Below are 24,406 nucleotides of genomic sequence, written 5' to 3' on the forward strand. Positions count from 1 at the left end.
TCTCAGCTCACACTTAACTATGTATATGCTTATTTTATGAGACCAAAGGCCAGTTTGAGCACCCAAATATGGACGTTTGATGTCCTAGTAAGGAATACATATTAGAGAGCTATGGACATCTTATTGCTTAAAAATATCCCATGTTGGGTATTCTTTACTTTCCTGGACTTACTTTTAGAGTGAAGTTTGCTGTCTTATTTGTTTGTTGCCTTCTCTCTCGATATTTTTAACATACTGATAAAGCTGTTTGCAATGCGGCTGCTAATTAACACAGTATTATACCTCAAGGGGAACTGATGTGTTTTAGAATATTGGTGGTGCCAAAGTCTACTTTGCTGTTAGTAGGCCAAATCCTGACGGGTGCTAAGTATCTGTAACTTCTATTGATCTCATTGTGAAAGACAAGTACTTAATACCTCTCAGGATCTGGGTTAGTAGACACAACTGTGACTTCTATTGGCTGAATTTAGAAAGACTATATGAACACTAAATACTATGTCTAGACACACTGTAACATATGTTTGCTGGGAAACATATTGTGGATTGTATATTACACACATTTCAAATGCTCTTCTGTCTTTTTTTGTATCATGTCATACAGTATCACTTTGATTCAAATTGAGTCTCCCTTTGACTTTGCATTATATGTTATCTCATGTCCTGAGAGATCCAACAGGTTAACTGGATCCACTGCTACCTATAATATGGCATCTTTTAAGAATTTAAATTTAATTAATTTACTCCTTTTAATAATGCTACTGTAAGTGCACATAATATTTCATTTTGATGGTCTGTTTCTGTAGTTAGTTTCAGTAACTACAATGTCCTTTTTAAAAAGCAGTACAGAATTAAATCCATTATGATGACATTTTTATATTTATAGCAGCATCGTTCTCAAACTGAATTCTTTAATTATCTACTGTTCAAAATAAGCTCCTTTCAGACCAATAAATATCGGTGACAGTAAAGTCCGATGTGGGCCAAATTCACCCCAGACAGAACACCATTGAGTTCAGTGGAAATACAGTAAGGATATATTTGGAGCAGCTTTTTATTTTATGTGCCTTTAAAAGTATCAAAGGACAGTAAGGAAAAAACTATTGCTAATTTGTTTAAAGTGGCTTGGGTTGGGAGCCCAGTCTGTTCAACCGTAGCATTCAATGTAGCATCATTGGGCCTGCTCTTGCCAAGTGCTGATGCCTCCTTAAAGGTACTGAGCCTCCCAAACTCCCACTGGCTACAGCGGGAATGGAGAGGGCTCAGCGCCCCACAGGAAGAGCTCATCACTGCACAGGATCAGGTCCTAAGGCAGAATGTTTTTCCTAGACTCTCTGAAGTTAGTTAATCTCTGTGTGAACACTTCCTTTGTTGTACCTGTCATCACTCTTGGCAGCTGTTCAACTGACTCATTGTTCTGTTTTGAATGTTAGGAAGATTTCCCTGAAAGTCATCTAATCTCAACCTTTCTTCTTTAGTTTAATTAAGACCATTACTTCTTGGAATATGTCCTTGCTCTGGCTCCCAACATAAGTCTTTCCCCATCCTTAATATTATTTCCTCTCCAGTGTTTGAACAGAGCTCTTAAGGAAATAATATATGAAATGGTTTGTGAAAAGAACATATGAGTAGAAATCAGACATTGTATCACATACACTATGGGCCACACTGACAGCATGCCTCAAGCCAGTCCATGATGCTGCACAACCACTTTTGCACTGCAGCTTTGTGTGCCTACCAGCACTGGCATACACCCACTTTTTCTGTGCAAATTAGACAGACTGAGTTCCCAGCTGCCTAATTTGTTTATGTAAATGTTAGTGTGTGCATACAAAAGGGATGCACACATGCTTTTGCAGGCACAGTCAGTTGTATATGGAGACCTGGGCACAGAAAATTTGAGACTGGGCCAAAGGAAGTAATTCTTGACTTTGTTTTTGAGTAACACACATGACTAGAGATGTATAGGCAGGGAAGCAGCTAAGTAGAAGTGATCACACCACAGAGAGATTTTAATTACAGCTAAAAGGAGAGCAAAAGAAATTATTTACATGGAACATATTTTTAAAGAAGGCAGAAAGTGTTAAATGAGATTGAATAGGCTTGGAGGCAAAGGATGGGGGAAATCAGAGGAAAATTCCTTTTCCAGAAAGGAGATGGACCTTAGTGGGTCTTGGGTATGTCTTCCGCCCTAGATTCTCTTACATTAAGAACATTAATTCATGCTAAACACAGCAAACATCTAATATTTTGTCTTTTGCAAGGGACTTTCTTGAGCTGAAATCAGTTGTTAATTACTAATGATTTAATGAAATCTGTTTACAGTAATTTGTAATTTAATTTGTGCTAGTAAATATTTATTTAATTTTTTTATATTGCATCTATGTATAGCTCAGAAAAAATGTAATTTGATTTCTTTCCATTCTGTCAATCAGGGAATTGACTGGTTCTGATCCTGTTGTGCAGGCATACTGCATGTGTAAGTATCTGAAAAGATCTAGCCTGCATCAACACAACAAAAAAATACTGCAGAAAAAAATAATAGATTGGCCAATTTAAATACCATTGATGTAACAGATTTTGATACTGAACCGAGATACTTTGATCATATTTGATTAAAGACTTATTCACTTACAGATTGTTACTTAAACATCAACTTTTGTATTGCTATCTCTTATTTTTCTATTGAATACTGTTTCAGTAAGAACTATTTTATGTTGTATACCAACTATTTTACATTCATAGCAGATATGAATGTAAAATAGCTGTATTTCTCTTTTCTCCTTTCAGTAGGCTAAGATACCATTGATTTCTGTATTTCACTTACTCATCTAAATCATAGTGACTAGGCTCTGCAAGGAAACAAAACAGGACTGAAACAGAAAGATTTGATCTTGTCAAGTGACTGGAAAAAGAACTTGGCCACATGGTCTTATATTTGTACTATACTGTTGTAAATCTTTGGAGACAATCTGTTTTCTACAGTTTTAATGATGGTCCAAATTTTTTATCTTCTGTCCTACCTACACTGAAGAACTACATTTTTGAAGTAAGTATTATGGTACTAGCAATGGATTTTAGTATAACCGAAAGTTAATATACAGCTTGTAATCAGCAATGAAATGAAACCAAAGTTTAAATGGTGAACTATAGTGCAACTGTAGAAGATTAATTCTAAGAATATAATCTTTAAAGATTCTCTATGAGATTAATTTATGCAGGCACAGCTAGCTATTCTGAAGCATGCATCCATATTTCAATAAAAATGTAGGGGAATAAAGAGGCAAGAGGCAACACTAATTCCATGCCACCACCCTAAAACAGAATTGCTTCAGAATATTCTGAAAGACTGATAGTTGAAAGGAACAGAGGCTGCAGAAAAAGCTCAAGCACATAGTTACAACAGTAACAAAGCAATTCATATATGCCATGCAAGCACTCAGGTGTAAGGCTAAAAAGAATAGAGTAGAACACACACAAAAAGTTGTTTTAAATGTGCAGTATCAGTTCCCCTTTTGGTAGCCAAATTGTCTACATTTTTGGCATCATCCCCACTTTTAGCTGGCAGCCACCACACCAGTAGCAAGTGGCTCCCTCCAGCGCTAAAGCTAATGCTGCTTCTTGAGTCATGCCGAAGAGCAGTGCAGCCAGCATGCTCTCTCTCCCCTAGAGACTGAGAATGTCACCTTCAGAGAGAGATCAGCCTCCACCACCATCGGGTCTGGGATCTTGAGTCTGCTTCCAAACCTGAGTCTGATCAGTCTTGAAAGTACAGTAAGCTACAAAACATACCAGATGATTACAATGGATCTGTATCTTGGATGTCTGGATGTATTACTGGTATGGATGATACTGTGCAACAGATCCTGCACCTTTAAAACTTGAAAAAGCAAGTCAAAAACAGTCACCTAACCCTACAGGATATTACTATGCATGTATATATTGTAAAGAAAAGCTATATATATATATATAATATATTTATATATAAATATATAACAAAAGATTTGACGTGTCATTTTACAGTACGTAATAACAAGTAACATACATGCCTTGTAGTTCTTGCCAACGTACTGAAATCAGTGGAATTTAAAAATCTATTTATTTTGACCCATATTCCAATCTCAGTTATGCTTGTGTAAATGTGGACCAACTCCACTGTCTGCAGACAGTGGAATTGCTCTGAATTTAAATGAGTGTAACAGAGTGAAGATTTGAGCCTTTTGGCTTAATAAATATAGTAAGATGTTATTTTTTAAACAGGAAATAGAAAGGTTTCAGTTTTCTCCCAGAAATATTCAAAATATAAAAGAATATAAACAAAAATATAATGTTAAGCTTAATTAGTACAAAATATATGTTCTGCTGAATGCACTGAAATCAATTTTATTTCAATTAATTAAAGATATTTTTGCAAGAAAGAAAATTAACAGAAAACCTCTCTTTTCTGTTTCCTCTTTTGATCATCCTGCCATTATATTATCTAACATAACAAAATATAATATCTGATATATTTATTTTGGCATTATAGTTTGCTGTTGGTTAATGACAAAGTTCTGATTTTGCTCATAGTTTATTGTAAAGTTTATCCCACTAACCGCCAGCTGGAGGGACAACTTGATCAAGGAGCTTCATGCTGGTTTTCTTCCAGATTTTCTTTATAACTGCTCTAAGTTCTTCATTTGCCTGTTCTAGGTTACCTGTAGAGAGACAGACAAAATGATTATGCTACACATAACTTAGAAAACAATTACATTTCAGTTAGTGCTGGAATTAATGATTCTTTAGTCTTTACATTGAATTGTTTAGTTTAAAGAAAAAAAACAAAATGGCTCACAAGGGTGCAAAATACACTGAGATCCAGGAGAAATTAGGGAGATTGAGTTATTCATTTAAATGTATGCAAATTCTAACAAAAATACACAGTGAAAGGGACCTTCTCCAGGTTAGCATGCAGGTTGCAGCCAGAAGCATTGACTAGCTTGGGTAGTAGGATTCCCTTCTCTAAGCTCAGCATATGGATCTGCCACACAATGCTACATACAGAGGCTTATTCTAAGCAGCTTGTTATGGGCAATGGAGCATGAAGTCTTCTGGGGAATGGAGGAGCCACCAGAGGATGGAGAGCAATAAGTAATAAAATACATAGAAAAATAAAAAATTAGAAGGAAAAAGGAGACTGAGACAGTAAATGACAGAACAGAGTGAATTTGTTTAAGGGTATAGTTATCACAAATCATTTCTTGAAACTTGTAATGTTTTCTCTTAATGCACAGTAATAAAAGTCTGCTAAACCCACTCAGATTCAGCCTCCACAGTATATGCCAGTGTCCTTATCTCACCAAATATAGGTCTGTAACGGTTTCCAAGGTCTCCCTGTACCTCAGCACTCTCATGCAATTTCTAACCGCAGAACCAGAAAAGAACACTCCAGCCATTTGGGAATATAGCCCTCAATCCAAAACCAGTATCAGGCTTGCTGGTGTCCGGCAAGAAGGAATTATGCAGAATATCACATCTCCTGAACCTTTCTTCACCACATATTTTGACACACAAAGTGTCATTTTCACAGATATTATCTTACCTTCTGTTTTGATCTTCAGCGCAGTTCTAACCAAGGCAAATAAAGTAGCATTGAACATAACTGTTCCGTCACTGTTCAGAGGCATGTTCATGGCTACTAACCTCTGTACGTGGAAAAAAGAAAACAAATGAATCTTTTTAAAAAATGAATTCTTGAGGGAATATATTTGGACAACAATGTTTAATTATCTTCATTTATCTAAAAAGCTGACATATATGAAAAGAATAACACCTGACAAGGTATGTAAAAAAAAATCATATCCCTTAGCTGATAAACAGGCTACAGCTCTGCAAGAGAGCATTTTTGCTTGACACCATAAATGAACCATGGCATTCCAAAGATCCATCTCAGCTGTGTACAATTTATAGATGATATTAATAACACAATTTTTTCCAGAAGAGCTGAAAATGTTCAGTGGTTTTCATATTTTAGTCACTAAGCCCCTTTGCAGACATCGGGCCAGGACCTTGGTGAAGGCTGAACTGCACACAGCAGAAAGGTTGGGCAGTGTGGTGTAAATGTAGCTTTGTGTATGCAAAAGCGTATGTTCCTGATCCTGCTGCCTCTGCAGCACCAGACCTCTGGCATTGAGCTAAAGGAATTTGAGGTCTGCTCTAGCTTACGCCAGCTGCTAACAGCCCCAGGAGACCAATAAAAGCAGCTGTGGATCAGAGTAGTGCAGGGGAGTTCTAGTTACACAGCTTTCCCTCTGGCCATGCCTCCTGGTCCCTGCTAGGCCAGCAATGGGGTGGGGGTTGGTGCAGTGGTGCAAGAGCCTCTGCGCTGGCTCTTTGCCACCGGGGATCCCCTGTATTGAGGAGATCCTCTCAGGGACAGTTTTGACAACTTTAGGGCCAGATTGTGCCAGTAGTGCTGCACAAAACAGCTGCACTGCATGAGAGAATTTGGCTCACTGTTGTCAGCAGCTAGCTTTTCTCAGTTGTTCGTATTCATGTGTATGCCCACCCAAGAGCCACATCATCAAAACTGACTTGCAAACGCTATTACATTTTCCAGGAGTGCTTTACACAGTATCACGCATCTCAGACTCATTTAATTAAGTAAGCCAGCGTAATTGGAAAATCAGTAATAACTATGTTGAATCAATCTGGAAAGGACCTCCTGATTCAACTAGGGAATGGCTCTGCATGGGACTTGAATTGTCATCTACTCTATCACCATCAGCATTTTAAGCAGTAATCTCTCTCACAGAAGTGCCTCAGTGAGCTTGATAAAATTACGCTATTTGATCTATCAGAATTTTTTCCTATCTAATTGATATGTCCTCTGTTCTAGTGTAGTACCATGCCCACACTCCGAGCTGGGGATGCGATTCCTCTGCTCGCACACACATGCTTGCGCTAGCTCTCCTCAAGCTAGCCAGAGTATAAATAGCAGCGGAGACACTGTGGCATGAGTAGCGGCAGCGGAAGCATAGCTTAGCCATGCCAAGTACATACCCACTAGTTTCAGGCCCCCGTGCAGAACTCCAACCCTTGATTAACAAATTGAGGGATGGAGTGCTCTCTCCTACACTTGTGTGTAGGCCTGAAAATGGAATTTCTGAGAATTTTTCTCTGTGAAATAATTCCTAAAGAATGTAAAATGAAAACAGAACCATTTTTATCACAATTAGATGTTTAACATGTTCAGAAAAACTGCTGGGGTTTTGTAAATCTGACTTCTCTCCTTCTGAATGCAGGTAGCAAAAAGGCATCCTGGGGAAATGAGCTTATGCCATACATGCAAGGCCACTTGCAATCACTAAGTTAAAAAAAAGTAAACATTAAGTAAAAGCTGGCTTGCCCTCTAAAAGAGACTATTTCTCCATAGCAAAACCCAAGATTCACTGCCAAGTATAAGAGCTGCTATGGTCTCTTGTAGGTACATAGTTAAGTAGCACAAATGACGTTTGACTGAAGGTTTATTGAAGAAAAAAAACATATTGTTTTGTATTTCGTTGGTAAAATGATGTTTTAGCCAGTTTCTTGGAAATACACATAAACTATGATAATGCAAATAGAATAATGATACATTTATACAGCCACTTCTTTAATCCTAAAGTGCTTTATGTTGGTATAACTACACTGAAATCAATTCACTGAAATAACAAACTGATTTGAGTGGGCAGAATAAACCCAGTGCAAAACTGGAGTAATTCGGTGGTGAATGAGAGCTTATCAGAGGGACCATTTCCCCCACCCATGAAACTGGACAGCATTATCGTGGTAATGCAGTAAAATTATGAACTATGGAGAAAAACAACAAGGGGAACTTATTTTAAGACCTACCTTGCACGCCACTCTGTGGGGGCATAATTTGCCAAAACCAAGTGGAGGCTGAATGCGTCGCAGCAACGTAACTACATCAAGATGCTTTATTCTTCCCCTACAAAAAATACGTACCAGTTGTCACATTTATATGTGCCTCTGAAGAAAGTCTTTAACACTTTACTTTTATATATTCATTAGGGATATTTGGGCAGAGAAATGATCAAACTTACTTTGCTTCAGGATCATATTCTGACCATATTCTTTTGAATTCATCCAAATGATGTGGACCCAGAATAGACCAGTCACGTGTCAAATAATCAAAGTTGTCCATGATGACAGCCACAAACAGATTGATAATCTAAAAACAATTCAAAATTTATATTTGCCTTCATTTTGCTGGCATATGTGTTTATATGAAATAACAACTTTCAGCAGAGTTAGAATTCAAGCTGGTTAAATAGTATCAGTGGATACAAGATTTGATAAATATTAAACTTTCTCCAGCAAATATGATATTATTATTATTTATATTGACATAACATATGCAATCTTGTCCTGCTGCTATCCATTCAGAATACTGCTGTGTAGATAATTTTTAAATTATCATTTCCAGTTGCTTTGACCATGTCACCTCTCTCTCTGAATCCTTCTACCAGCTCTCTCTTCTCTATCTTCTCAAAAACTATTTGGCATCACTTTCAAGGCCCTTCATGACCTATTCTCACTCTGCTTAGCATCTCTCATTCAGTACTGAAGGTCGACTCCTGCCTCTGATTGGCCCATTTTGTCAGCCTCTATCGTCCAACTGTTACATTTTCAAACAAGCATCCTTGTTCCTTATCCCAGGCTGACCATCATGCCAGGGAGAAGCTTCTAATAAACCCTTAGAAATCCATCTCATTATCCTTGTTTAAAACCCTCCTTAAAAATCTACTTTGCCATGAGGTACAAAAATCTTGACAATGGTTAGCCTGCTTGTGAGCTGATATCACAGCCTATTATGCTGACAATATTGTCTCAGGTTAAGTCTAGACTGCAGCTGGGATTCCAGCCTAGGCAGACAGACTCACACTAGTGGGACCGTAGCTAGCACATTAAAAATAGCCTTATAGATGTTGCAGCTCAGGCTGGAGCTTGGGCCCTCAAGTCTAGGAGGCTAGGTGGGCTTGAGAGCTGAGCTCCAGCCCAGGCTGCAGTGCCCAGACTGCGATTTTTAGAGGATTAGCTCAAGCACCACTAGCTCAACTCTGTCTACCTGGGCTGGAAGGTTCACTCCTAGCTGCACGGCAGAGATTCTCCTCATACTCCCGTCAGTCTATCTGTATCTGTTGTCTCTTGTCTGATACTTAGACTATAAACTCTTGGAGCCAGGGACTTTTTGTTCTGTGTTTGTACTGCATCTAGCACAATGGAGTCCTGGTAAGTGAACAGGACTCCTAGATGGTATGATATAGTACAAATCAACAATAATGATAAATTATCATAGCATATTTCATATATCTTGGGACCCAATCCTGCAAACTGCTACTCCTGCACATATGGCAAGATTCACGTCAATGGGACTTCACGCTGGAGTAACTATAACTGCTGGTAGGATTGGGCCTTTAGTTTGAACTAAAGGACTTGGGTGTCCTTTTGAAACATATAACGCTGAAAAAAATATTTTACAAACTGGATTGTGGATCTGGGTTTTTGTTGTTAGCTTATTGTCCAATCAAAATGCTAAAACTCACTTGTGTTTGTGGACACTAACTGGACTCACCAAAAATGCACAAAGCATGTAAAAACTGATGAAATAAATAATTGCAAAGTTGCTTCCACATGTGAATTCTTCTCCTGGACTATAATCAGATTCTGGATCACAGCGTTTTCCAGGCAAACAAGCCAGCATGATTTCCTGCCATGCTTCTCCAGTCGCACACCTGTATTAGGGCACAAACAAGACAAGATCCATCAAAAATTATTGTTTCAAAATGAGCTCTCCATTAGCATTCTAGCACTAGTTTTTAACTCCAGAAGAGGGCTGGTAGTGTAGTGTATAGTGTGGGATGTGTGTGTGTGTGTTTGTGTGTGCAGCTAGAACCCACAGAATTTATTTGAGAATGGTGCCTGTGGGATAGTGTTTCAATATCCAGAAAAAACCTTGCTGTCTAAAAGTATGTCTGCGTTCCACCTGGGGACGTGATTTCCAGCTTGAGAAGACGTGCTTGCACTAGCTCTCAATGAGTTAGCAAACAAAAAACAGAACGTAGCCGCAGCAGTGTGGGCGGTAGAATGGGCTAGCTGCTCCAAGTGTGTACCCATCTGAGACTCTGCAAACATTGTCTGGGCAACTAGCCCACCCTACTGTTCATGCTGCCACAGCTACAGTCTATTTTTAGCATGCTAGCTTGAGCTGGGAATCACACCTGCAGCTAAAAGAGTTGAAAATACCCTAAAAGATCACACAGAAATATATGTCGTGGGTTAGGAGTTGCATGTTAAATCCTGAAAAATTGTTATTTTCACCTAAATTTGTCATTTGAATATGAAATGCAATAAGCTGTGTCATCTTGAGTTGTACTGGTCTGTTTCATGGTGTCCCTGTATTGGAGCTGGAGGAGATAGAAGAGATTGGCTATCACCTAACCACTGGTAATGTCGGCAGGTGTCTTAATCAACATCAAAGCTGTGGTCTTCCCATTAGCTTCAACCCAGCAGGGATCCGACCCTCTTTGGCTGGAACTGAAATAGCTCATGAGGCTGGGACTGAGTTCTATAATATCCTCTTCCTTTTGAGGCTAAGCGTTGTTGCCATTACAAATCATTACATAGTGCTTCTGAGCAATTATTGGTTTATTAGCTATAATTGAATCAACCCGATAATTAGATTAATTTGATACTAACCCACTTTTTTTTCCGTATGTATTTTATGCTTTTGCTTAGTTATTTAGTTTAGTTAATGAAATACTGTATACAAATTTGGAAGCCCGTGCTGTTTGGCTGTTCCTCCCCAGAAGTCAGGTTTCTGAACCCAAGAGGTCCCTAGGGTAAACAAGAGGCAACTGTGTGACCCACCTACTAGTGATCCATAGAACTGCCCCTACAGGGACAGTTATGGGAGGACTGAAGTAGAACACTTGGTTTTTGAGGGAAAATTGATCATCTCTCTCTATAAGCAACATGAGTTCCAGAACCTTTGAGGGACTGGTGTGGTGGATAGGAACTGGTCAACCTAAAGGCTGACCAGTTACCCATGAATTGTATACACCTCACACAGTGCTTACTAACTTGAGTAGTCTCACTGAAGTCTGAAGGGACATACTTATAGTTGGAAGCACTATGCCAAGCTGAGTTTGCAGGAGTGGACCCCTCGTTCAGTTATTTTTGTTTCTAATGTGTCACTTGCTTCTCTCCATACATACTACTGTGGTGAAGGAGTTTGTTGTACTTTAGTGTTCAGGATTGGCAGAAGAGAAGCACCCTGAATGAGGAAACAGAGGATAAGGCTGGAAGAAGCTGGCTCTTTCTGGCAGGACACCATATACAGTGTTCATTATACATACTCTTATTATAGCCGATTAACATTTTCCAAAGGGGAAGGAGGCAAACACATATTTGTGTGTGCAAAGTGCATAAAGGTAACTGACTGTGCCTAAAGTACCTGCATGCCAAGTAATTTGTTTGTGAGTACATTTTTTGATTTATGCCTGTAAACGTGGTTTATTTATGGCAGGCCTACCAAAATGCCCATCTGTTGGTAATTTGCTTTAAAATATGTTGTTTTCTTGATGGATCATATTCTCCATTCACTTATACCAATGGAATCCCAATCAATACCTGGGGGGGGGGGTTGCATGGCTGTAACTGAGGCCACCCTGCTCCCTTTTAGTGTGCTGTAACACATCTGTAACCTCAAAAGTACATGGGGTAAATAAAAGAGATGAAAAAATTAAGTCAGAACAGAGACCAAAGCTTGGTTAATAACCCATAGAGGTCAAAAGTGTTACAATATAAATGGAAAGGTGAAAAATAGAATATTTGGATAAATGTATTAGATTAGCAAAGATTTTCTATTATTTAATAGTGCAAAAGGAGACTAAAACCACCATCCCATGGATCTGTTGAATTTCGAGTAACACAATGTGTTAACAATTGTTATTGTTATTTGCCCAAATTTGCTAACCTGAGTGTGGCTTTGATGGGGCCAGACAGCAACTGAGATACCCCCTTTGGGTTAAAGGGCCTGCAGGTGAGGGGAACATCCTTCTTGTCTTCACCCAATTTATTCAGGTGAGGACAGAGCCACACTTTGTTGAGGGGGGAGTTGCACGCTGACAAGGGGGAACACTTTTGTGCCTACCCATCCCATTGCCATTAGAGTCCTCAAGCAGTACATCAATCTGGATCCACTCACTCCTAGCTGGGGTTCAGAAGTGGCTTCGCAGGCTTGGGCTGCCAGTGTGAGACACCCTTTTCCAGCTTCCCTTTCACCTCCCTTTAGATCAGCAGTTTTCAAACTTTTTGAGCTGAGCCCCCGCTTTGAATTACAATTACAGATTTTGAGCTGAGCACCGCCACAACCCAGAGAAAAATAGACACAATACCTCCCGCCCCACGCAACTTGGGTTTTCAGGGTGGGGGAAGGCACATGCAACAGTCTCCGAGGGCAGAGCCAGCGCTGGGCATGGAGGCTGCTAGCAGTGTAAATCGGCACAGCTGCGGTGGATGTTGACACTGACCCATAGGCTGGGTGCCCCACTGAGGTGAATCGGGGGTGGAGGTGGTGCTCCCTCCTGAGCCCCACCATGCAGAGCTGAAACCCGAGCTGCCTAACATCACCTCTTGCCCCCTTGAACGTTCCTCAGTGCCCCCTATGGGGGATGTCCCAGAGTTTGTAAACCTCTGCTTTAGATGATTTGTTACGGGGGTGGCCAATCACCCTTGTGGGTTGTCATAAATATAAAGCGAAGGGTAACCACCTTTCTGTATACAGTGCTATAAAATCCCTCCTGGCCAGAGGCAACATCCTGTTACCTGTAAAAGGTTAAGAAGCTCAGCTAACCTGGCTGGCACCTGACCCAAAGGAGCAATAAGGGAACAAGATACTTTCAAATCTTGGGGGGGGGGGAAAGGCTTTTGTTTGTGCTCTTTGTTTACATGTTTGTTCTCTCTTGGGACTGAGAGAGGCCAGACAGAAATCCATCTTCTCCAACCCATCCTAATCCAAGTCTCCAATATTGCAACCAGTATAGGTAAGCCAGGCAAGGCGGATTAGTTTATCTTTTGTTTTATGTGAATTTTGCCTGTGTTAAGAGGGAGGTTTATTCCTGTTTTCTGTAACTTTAAGGTTTTGCCCAGAGGGGGAATCCTCTGTGTTTTGAATCTGAATACCCTGTGAAGTATTTTCCATCCTGATTTTACAGAGGTGATTCTTTTACCTTTTCTTTAAATAAAATTCTTCTTTTAAGAACCTGATTGATTTTTCATTATTCTTAAGATCCAAGGGTTTGGGTCTGCGTTCACCTGTACAAATTGGTGAGGATTATTATCAAGCCTTCCCCAGGAAAGGGGGTGTAGGGCTTGGGGGGATATTTTGGGGAAAGATGTCTCCAAGTGGGCTCTTTCCCTGTTCTTTGTTTAAAATGCTTGGTGGTGGCAGCATACTGTTCAAGGCCAAGGCAAAGTTTGTACCTTGGGGAAGTTTTTAACCTAAACTGATAAAAATAAGCTTAGGGGGTCTTTCATGTGGGTCTCCACATCTGTACCCTAGAGTTCAGAGTGGGGAAGGAATCCTGACATGGGTTCTGAGGGATTTTTTCCCACAATACAGAACTGCCAAACTGCTTTGTGGTGTTTTTCATTTCCCTCCTGGCAAGTGTGGTTCTGGGCTTCACTGAGTTAATTGGCATGACTTGTGGCTGGTGATTTCCAGTGCAGATTGTAGATTAGCACAAATAAACTTGGGACCCTTCACCTCACTTGAGGTCTTGAGTTGGTCCTCAATTTTTTAAGCAAATTGAATTAAAACAGAAAGAAGGTTCCTCTTATTGTCTGAAGCATTTTAGCAAACAGCGTTTGATCAGGAAATGTCACATTAGATATTGTATCTGAACTACTGCCACATAACATTTTTATCTAATAATTTGGATGTTCCTTATCTCTTGATAAGATAAGATAACAAAGGACCTTCATTGTTCAAAGTTAATTAGGTAACACCATGGAAATATCAGTACTTGAGTACATCCAACATATTGAAAAATCTTTTGTTGACTTTTTTGTGATCAAAATCCTTAGGGTGAAATTGTGGCATGAAGCGACAGTCCTACATTGGAGTAGTGCAGAACTGGATCCCCACAGAAGGCATTCCGTTTTAGGGATACTCAATCCCCCTGGTGTTCCTGTCAAACACAGCTGCATTGACACTGTAAAAGAGGATTCAGCACGCAGTCCCCTTACCCTTAGCAGAGGCTAGTCACAACAGCGGATCACAGCAAGTGAAGTCATCATGTCCCTACTGTGCTTGGCCCCTGTGTATGAGGGGCCCAATGGAGGCCAAGTCTCCTTTCACCCTCTCTATCCCTTGCACATTCAGGCTTGGGACAGGTATATTCCAGCCCTTAATGCATCAAGAAAATTACAATACATTTCCCATTAGATATTATTCATGGTAGCTCTCTTAACAGACTGAGTGACTTTAGGTTATTCTTCTGTACACCTTGTACACTCTTAAGACTATTCTGTGCCAGTGAACAGTAGAAAGTATGGCAGAAAGGATTACATACCGTCACACTAAATTTCTTGTAACTTTCAAACAGATTTTAAGCAAACTGACATTACACAAGCTAGAAGAGTCTTCCAAATGTCAGTTTAAGAACCCGTAGGCGCTAATAAAAGCAAAGATTAAAATATATTTACCTGAACAAAAGCAGGACTGCTTGGGGAAAAGTCTGAAAATTGTTGTTTCTGTTAATTTGGTTATTGTCCCTCATGGCAACTTTACCAAATACCTGCAAGCAGAAGTCGGGATCCAATATTATTTTTGATTCCATTCTACATAATTTTGTCTAAATGAACAGTGGCCATAATCCAGCAATTTAAATTAGCATCTCTATGTGTGAAAAACAGTTTTACAAATATGATAATTGCTTCGTCTGATTTCTTCACTTCTTCCATGGTAATAATGCAAATCTGACAACATGCAGTAAATATTGCATGAATAGATATTTAAACATTTGGTGCAACATCACTGAATCTATTATTACACATTTTATGCATCCTCCTGTGTGCTGGGTCAGATTATGTTATCTTTATTATTTATATTACACTAGCACCTAGTGGTCACAACTGAGATTAAGATCCCATTTGTGCATAGTGTTGCATACTCATAGTAAAATATAATCCCTCTATTAAAGACTGTGCAATCTAAATAGACAAGACAGACACAGAGCAGGGAACTGAGGCACAGAGAGTTTAAGAAATTTGCCCAAAGTCATATAGTCAGTCAGTGGCAGCACAGGGAATTGAATCGAGAACTCCTGAGTTCAAGTCCAGTGCTTGACCACTTGACCAGCCTTCCTTTCCCAGTACAGTATTTCAGATATTATATGATATTGTATTATATATGTATGTGATATTACAGTATATTAGAGACCATTATCCTACCTATTTTAGGAAGATTAATATTATTATGCTATACATGCATAATGTCAGATTAAAAATCATAAGGGCATCTGTCCCGTTCTGGTGAATGATGGGGAAAAGGGGAGAATTAGAAAGGAAAGCCACTCCATATAGGATGTTCCTCACCCCAGCCTAACTGTGGAGACTTCCCTCTTTCCTGGGCTGTGCCAAACTCTTATACCCTTTGGGGACACAGGAATTTACATGGGGATCATTCTAGCACACAGATCTAGCCTAATGTCCTTATTAGCATGGGCAAAACCCCAGTGTCATGGGAAAGAACAGTCCATCAGCAGGAATATGGCAACATACTCATTTTCAGGGGCAAATTACTCATAATTACCTGCATTCCAATAACAGCATAGATGAAAAACAGCATAGCTATCAGAAGAGCAACATATGGCAGAGCCTAAAACAACGGGAAAAGCCTTCTATTAATTTTTAGGTTTCAGAGGGGTAGCCGTGTTAGTCTATATCAGCAAAAACAATGAGGAGTCCTTGTGGCACCTTAGAGAATAACAAATTTATTGGGCATAAGCTTTCGTGGGCTAGAACCCACTTCAATAGTGGGTTCTAGCCCATGAAAGCTTATGTCCAAATAAATTTATTATTTTTTAATAATTTTAATTTATGGAGCTTTTTTTAAAAAAAAAAAATTTAGCCCTTCTATACAGATTTATCCAAGATTTTAGTTTTTGTACAAATTATTAAAATGTCAGAAAAGAGCTCAAATCACTTAATACTCTTCCATGTACAATGGGGACATTTTTAGAGTTTATAGCCCATTTATAGAGATTTTGCCAGAATCTCTCCTGCTGGCAAAAGCCCTCCCAACCATAACATGCCCTCCCCCAAGATACACCCCTATGCTGGGGTGGAAGAGGGAGTTTACTCCAGGTGAGAGCTACCCTATGCTAGGGGAACTCTCAGCTAGTTCCTTAGAGACAGATTAGGCCACTTTGCTCTGTCTAAGCAATGTAGAGTAGCCACAGGAGGGGGCAGAATCTGAACTGACATGTAATATATGCACTTCTGTGGCATGGATGGCAATTCCACTCTTCAGAACCAGCATTTTACAACCAAATAATAGATATTTCAGATGATTTCTGCCAGAAAGATATTTCTTTATTTCAAAACATCAGTTCTATTTTATTTTAACTACAGTTAGCTCCAGATTCTCCAAAAACATAAACACTTAATATTATACATGCCAGTAGTTCGACTGATTTCATGTGCATAAGTGTTTGCAGTTTCAGGACCTTAGACATCTATCTGTTAAAGAGGTAAATACCTCATTTACATAATCACAAAATTAAAACATTTGAAGACATGTTCATATCCCTCTGAGAATTTTTGATCCCAACAAGCACTGGTAAGCATCTATCTTTAGTTATGTATGCTGTAGGTGAACATAGTCTTCATAAATATGTCATACATAACCTATTGTGCAATTGTATGAAAAGCCATCTTTAGAATTACAAAGTCACTTCTAGAATAAGTACTCTGATCCTTATAGATCTCATTGTAAAAACTAAGATTACAAGACTAAGGGTAAAATCCTGGCTGCATTGAAGTCAATAGCAAAGCTTTTATTGACTTCAGTGGGGCCAGGATTTCATCCCATATACTTTAAATTCCATGTAATGAGAGGTAACATATAATTACTAGAGTAACAGTTTGCTACTTGCATCCTGAGCCATAAAAATTAAATTTGATTTATTTGTAATTAACAGGCAGATTTAACATTATCATGCTCACCTGAAATGACTTAATAAATGTCCACAACAATGTTCTGATTCCTTCACCCCTGCTGAGAAGCTTCACCAATCGCATCACCCGGAAGAGACGGAAAAAAGTGATGGAGATTCTAGCGCTGTCTTCAGAGTTCTGAAGGGTATCACGGAGAAGTGAAACCAAGTAAAAAGCAGAACATGCAGCACTTTCAGAAAAACAGCAACAAATGCAATGGTGAAAGAGGTAAGATTTGAAAATGTACTTTAGGGTCTTTTCATCTTTATAAGCATGATATGAAAGGAAAAAATACATGCGAAGAACACAGGATCTGTAGAAATGCTTCACACATCACATGCATTTCCAAGTTTCCTAGTTTGTTAATAGGACCATGTTGGGTTCATTTGTAGTAGAGTTCAATAGTACACTGACAATGAATGCAAACCACTGCATACACCTTGCTAGTAGGACAATTATGAAAAATACAGAAAAATTGGTGGGAAAAATAGGCATGGTAAAAAGAATAAACTCAAGTAGCGGTACAACCACTGGGGTCAGTTTACTAATCTTACCCCAGACTCATCAGTGGTGACAGTTTCAGTTGGCTTTGGCTTTAAAAAATTAAGAACATTATAAATTAAAATCAAACAAAAGATAAAAAAAATTAGTTCAACTTCACCATAAATAGGAGGAAGGACATTCTGAATTTCTAAATGTAAATTAACAATTTTTGTTTGTAAAGTACATACTTCTTGGATAAACATGGTTATCCTTATTACAAAATACTTCTTAACGTTTCCTATGACATTACTGGTTGAGTAAAATCAAATACTACAAGCTTACTATCAAAAAGCTAAATGGAGTCACTGTAAACTAAATACAAAATAGGACCTAACTCTGCTTCCATGCAAGCCAGCGTGAGTTTTGCCACTGTCTTCAGTGGAAACAGGATGTTTCAAATTGTAGATATAAACAATAAGTGAAACTGGAGACAAAGACTTCTGTGTTAACACATCATCTCAAAGTGCCTTTGCTGATGAGCAATTTTTTTAGGTTTAATTCATCCTTCACTGGTTGTCCAACCATGTTCTAATCACTGGGTATTGATAATATCACATCAGGAGTTTCTTAAAGTGAAGTGACTCACTGAATTATTTAACTTAACTATTCTTTGCTCAACATTCTTCTCTGCAGCGCTTAACAGAAAGAGATACTACTTTGCTAGAGAGAGAAACAAACATTTTTAATGCAGTTGACATTGTTAGGAAGACGCCTTTGCTGCAAGCTTTGTCATTGCCAATTTCTCTTTTATTCCTATCCAGGCATGTTTTGAGTTTGATTGTTAAATAAGTCTGTTAGAATTTCAAAGTCTAAAAACTATCCATCATAGATCTAATAATTTACATGTGGGGCAGCTAGCCCCTCCTGTCGCTCACACCACTGCAGCTCCACTACTATTTCTAGCACACTGCTAGGTCAGAGCTAGCACAAATATGCCTTTCTGAGCTGGGCATTATACCTCCAGCTCAAAATGTAGAGGACTTTATATCTACCTGCTCCTCCTGTTGTTTTGCCACATGATTGCACAACAGTTTGACACCATTTTCCCTGATAGAGTCATTCTTACTAAGGTGACCGTTTGCGCTGCCCACAGAAGGCTCTCCTTATCAGTTTAACATGGAAAGAAAAGCAGCTCTTCACTCATGAAAATATTTTGGTTAAAATAATAAATGTATGTTGGTCCAGTCTGTGGCATTTACATCTCTGCCCCAAGCAGCTTTATCCCAGGAGGAACACTGGGGAGACTGTACTTCAGGCACACAGTCTCTTCTGGGTAATCTCTGCACAACAGGTGTGTCTGTGTGTACCATATGCTCCATCCTATAGAGAAGATTGCTTCCCCCACCCACAACACCCCACCTGGAATTTTATACATATTTGACAATTGTGGCCCAAATTCTAGGCTTCCTCTACTCATGGGAGGAGGAAAGGGAGGTAGAAAACCACTCCAAGGTTCTCCTTGAAGAGTTTTCCCCAGATAGTTTCATCAGAATGAAGTGATGAGGAGGACAGAGTAGGCAGAGTTAGCACTTCCTAGGAATGAACATAGGGTTTCACACTCGGAACCTACAGATCCCTGGCAGAATAATACATGTGTAGGCTCTGAGCTTCCATGCTGATTCTGAAAACACTGCCCGCGCTCCAGCACTTAGCCAGTGCAACTCCACTGCAGCTGTGCAAAACAAACACCAAAATATGAGAGCCCATTACAGCCAGATCATTACTAGTAATATTAAGAGTCTAAATGTTGGGTCTTTTGCTTTTTAGACAACATAGGTACTATGAAGGGACCATAAGGGGACCGTGGAATCAAAATAACCATGTTTTCTAACTATATACAACCTGCAAATCCTATCTAACTATATATATTGCTGCTGTGGCTGGGTTCTAGTAGTCTCTGAAACACAGAAAACAGTAAGGCATACTAAAGGCATTAAAAGCTATTTAAAAGGATACTACCCAATTCCTAAGCACTGCACTAATGCTAACTAAGGGCTAGGTCCTGTCCTCAGAAATATGAGCAGACACCACCATGAACAGCACCTTGTAAATCAGATACAGTGCCTGTGCTCTGTAAGCATTTGTACAAAACACACAGAGAGGTTAAAAGAAAGAACAATGATATCAGATCATTGCTGCATAGGAAACTCACTGAATATATATAAAAAAGAACCCTCAAGATAAATCATTTACATAGTGACCTACTTAGATCAGCCACAGATCTACATACAGACACACAGCTTGTCAAAATATTGGTGCACTTGTTATTTTCTACAGAAATAACAATTCTTTTTCTGAACCTCTTAAAAATAAAGAGCCATGGAGCTAGGAAGATTTACACCAGTTGAAGATCTGGTCCAAAATTAGAAAATCTTCCTTGTATACAGTGTTGTTGTAGCTGTGTTGGTCCTGGCATATTGGAGACACAAAGTGGGTCAGGTAGTATCTATTACTGGACAAACTTCTGCTGGTGGGAGGCAAGCTTAAAACAACATCAGAGAAAGTGGGTAATATTTTGTGTTTGCCAGCTGTGACAAGATCTCTTTACACATCTAAAGAGTGGGAGTTAAGATAGTAATTATAAAAGAGACTGTCCAGGACAAGGATGACCAATGTATTGGATAGCAGGCTTGAGCTCCATCTTTTCCGTGTGTTATGATTTAATAAGTACTTAATTCCTATTCCCGAACAGCAAGACAAAGACTAGATTACCAAATTTGTATGTGAATAGTACCACTGCGGGTGCTCAAGAGAAGACGAGTGTAAAATCCCTCTGTTTGTTTTCCTATCTAAAGGACATTTGTGTACACGCACATTCTCCTCTCACAATTCATCTCTTCCCCCAGCTTCCTTAGTCTAAGTAGTCTTAATCCTTTATTTGTGACAGCTAATCTGCAACTGCTGGAGAGGGTTATGATGTCATAGACAAGGGATTATGAATTATAGATACTGGTGAGAGCAGGCCAGGAATAAGAAAAGAAAACATCCTCCTTAAAATGACATACAGTAAAATAATAACTAGTATAGGGCTTGGCATTAAAAACCAAAAATGAAAACATATTTCTGATGTAGTGTTATTTTTTTCTCTAGAGGCCAAAAACATTCAACATTTGTCCATTACAGGAGAGGCACTTTCAATACCAAAGCTTTAAAATCAGACCCTTTTTATCTAATCTCTCTCTCTCTCTCTCTCTGTGGCATTTATAACACATCTGTCAGGGTAGTATCTAGGTGTCTACTAAAATGAATGACTGTAATGAATGTAACTGTGTGATAATTCATAGAGTACACACATACACACTGAGAAGAAAAAACTTCATTTAAAAGGGATGAATGTGGTTAAGGGTAATATACATCCATTGCAAACCTTTAAAAGCAAGGAATGTCAAGGTGTGGAACATCTCTTAACTGTAGCCTAAATGTCCACACAGCATGTTTCTACTGACAATGAGTCAGTGCATCTTCACAAAAGAACTTCCTTCCACCTCCTGCTGATAATCACCCTAATAAAAAATCTTAATTACAATCTCTGCAACATTAACTAATACTCACTGTTTATATATGTGAACAGACTAAGCAGGTGGCATGTTATGTGTTTGTGGTACAAGTATGAGGTTATAATTAAGGTTTTGGGGTTGGGCAGAGAGGGCTCTTTTTGACCTTGCATGTTGACAAAGGTGTGAGTTTGAAGAACTACTTCCTGTAGGCAGCCTGTTGAAACCTTCTGCCTCAACTCCTCTGATGAAAAGGGTATATTACAGGCATCCAACCACACTGAGCATTGACTGGCATATGTCTGCCCAATCTGGTGGGGGTTTGTATTTGAAATCACCTTTTGTATCAGATTACAATGACGTGATTTGAGATTTGGTTTGTCACTCAATGTATCAATATTTGTCTTGGGAATAAAGCTATGGGATAAGGCACACTCACAATTACTGACCCAAATTCTGCCTTCTGCCTTCCTTGATTGCCTCACTGCACATAACGGGGTGGCCAGGTATGCACAAGGTCAGAGTTTGGCCTAATGTTTCTATCTTTTCTCTCAGCCATGCTCCAACTACACCAAAAGCCTAATTCATCAAAACATTTCAACATGTTCAATTTTCAGCACGTGATAAAGTCCATGCTTATTAATAGTGTTTTAATAACATGTGGTTAATAGTGTTTTAATTGCCTGGCCATTCTTATGTTCTGGTGACTCAAAGGCCAAGTTAGCAGTTTTCTTTAAGATTAACTGAGAACAAACCTTTCCCTTACACTTCCTGATCCAACTATTCACAACCTGCTAACAATCTAAAGCCATATTTTTGTTGTTGCATACAAAGAGGTAAATATATCTCTCAATTACTTCAGTTATTATCTCAATAATAACTCCTCTGACATCTCTCACCCTGCAGTGAAAGTAAAGTGACAAATAAACCTCCTGACTTTAGAAATGTATATCTTTTAAGATACACTATATCAAACTGTAAACAATGCAAAACTGATTGCATCATGCATTTGAAGCAAACTGCAGTTCTGTGATAAAAATTTAAAATATACAGATGTACACATGTGATATGAGACAGTAGATATGAATAGACAGTGTAGATCAAATGCTTCCTGTTATAGAAGTGTACCAAAGGGCACTACATTATGCCAGAGTGTGATGCAGTAATTTATTGATATGATGCAGCAGGACACATCTGAGATACAAATATATGATGACAAGAACATAGTTTAAAAAAGCATCCAAGTTGCCAAAATATCTTTAAAAACATGAAGGACACAATAATGTTTTTTAAGAGCATAAAGGCAGTGATTCAAATGTGGCTGTTGATTTTTTTCATAAGATCCTAATTCAAAAACCAATGAAGTGCTTACATATATATTGCTCAGTAAACATTTGGAAGGATATATTTATGTAGAGGGAAATCTAATATGGGCATGGGAAATAATTATTTTCCCTCTAAAATACATGCATTTAGTACTATAAGATTATATTTTAAATGTTGCATTTATATCGTACCCATTGAAATAAGTGTGAATTGACCAGGTTACAAAATGACTGTCCCTTATTTAGTAATACTAACTAAGGCCCTGATTTTGGAAAGGGATCCATCCCCGTGGACCCTTATGTTCACATGGTCAGAGTTACCTTATATTATGAGTCATCCTGCTAAAGTAACTCAATTGTTATAACTTAACACCTCCATGAAGATAACTCAGAGAAAAACTAATATTTTAGGGGTAGTGTGTGGATTAATTATTGCAATGTGCTTTGATGTCCTTAGATGGAAAGCTCTATATAAAAGCACAGTTTTCTGAACTATTCTTAGACATAAAAAGATAAATTTGCAAACAAGGCTTAAGCTGATCCGGCAAAATATGCACAAACAGTAAATGCATTCACAAAACCAACTGCAAATGAATACATGCAAATACCTGGTTGTGACAGTGACTCTCTAGGGCCAGATTCTGCCACTGTTAGTCATGCAAAGTAGTAGCTTACTTCACAGGCAGTCTCATTTAGTTCAGTTAGACAATTCCTATGAGTAACTGCTCCCCAGCGTCAGCAAACGGTTCACAATCTAGCCTCATAGTCTGCATGTGCTAACATGTTTTTTTAGTACAGTTACCCCTGCATCTGCATATGTAAAAATGAGTAAATAAAAAATAAAGGTCTGATTCTGATCTCACACTGGTGTAAAGGAAGAGTAACTCTGGTGAAGTCAAAAGGTGAAATCCTGACCTCACTGAAGTCAATGGAACTTTTGCCACCAGTGAAAAATCAGTGCAGGTGAACTACAACCCAAATGAGGACCTAAAGATCCCTTCTTTGTTTTGCTTGATTTGCAACCATAAATTTAGACTGAAAATTATTTGTAAGTCAATATTATACTATTTATAGCCCTGGAATGCTAAAGTGGTATTTCTTTATGCCCATGGGACAGACTGGCCAAGTTATTTTTCTATGTGGGATCTTCCTGTCCTGTCCTACCGCCCTGGCCCACTGATGTGCAATGGTAGATTAGAAAATTTTACAAGTCTCACCTATGTTCATTTACAGACTCATAAATTCCAAGGCCAGCAGGGACCAATGTGATCATATAGTCTGACCTCCTGTATAATATAAGCCAAAGGACTTCCCCAAAATAATTCCAATTGGAACTATTGTGGGGAAGTTCTATGGCCTGTGTTATAGAGGAGGTCAGACTAGAGTATCACAATGGTCCCTCCCTGCTGTCCTTAGAATCTATGAATCCATAAATAAACATAAGTAAGACTTGCAATATTTTAGACGAGGTGAGTCGAATTTGAATGGTTTTACTGGGGAAGCAAGAGCCAAGATTATTGGTACTGTCACCTTAGGTCCTGTTTCAGCAAAGCACTAAAGATGTGCTTAACTTTAAGCATGGGAATAGTACCATTGGGACTAAATAAAAGAGAGACACTTGAGACCAGGAAAGCGAACCGTCCATATTTTTTTGACATTTTAGCAGCTTGTGAACAATCAAATGTTAATGATGAAAAAGTAAAAAGCATGTGAATGTGAAGCTCTTGTAGACAATCTACCAGTGTACAACACAATGTGAACATGTTCTGAGTCACCCACTGA

General features: G+C 38.8%; 1 protein-coding gene across 1 annotated transcript in view; it reads right to left on the minus strand.

Annotated features, from left to right (window-relative positions):
* The window catches only part of CACNA1D (calcium voltage-gated channel subunit alpha1 D), a 328,116-nt gene that overhangs the window by 47,493 nt on the left and 256,217 nt on the right, over positions 1 to 24,406 (minus strand). The window contains exons 33-41 of the mRNA XM_077821490.1: positions 17,817 to 17,855; positions 17,272 to 17,400; positions 15,857 to 15,922; positions 14,749 to 14,840; positions 9,614 to 9,773; positions 8,082 to 8,209; positions 7,870 to 7,966; positions 5,579 to 5,681; positions 4,593 to 4,694 (exon numbers count right to left, since the gene is read on the minus strand). Of these exons, the coding sequence (XP_077677616.1) occupies positions 4,593 to 4,694; positions 5,579 to 5,681; positions 7,870 to 7,966; positions 8,082 to 8,209; positions 9,614 to 9,773; positions 14,749 to 14,840; positions 15,857 to 15,922; positions 17,272 to 17,400; positions 17,817 to 17,855 (916 nt within the window). The remainder of the gene's footprint in view (positions 1 to 4,592; positions 4,695 to 5,578; positions 5,682 to 7,869; positions 7,967 to 8,081; positions 8,210 to 9,613; positions 9,774 to 14,748; positions 14,841 to 15,856; positions 15,923 to 17,271; positions 17,401 to 17,816; positions 17,856 to 24,406) is intronic.

Source organism: Eretmochelys imbricata, chromosome 7 (assembly GCF_965152235.1).
Source record: "Eretmochelys imbricata isolate rEreImb1 chromosome 7, rEreImb1.hap1, whole genome shotgun sequence".
In the NCBI taxonomy this organism is placed as follows: domain Eukaryota; kingdom Metazoa; phylum Chordata; order Testudines; family Cheloniidae; genus Eretmochelys; species Eretmochelys imbricata.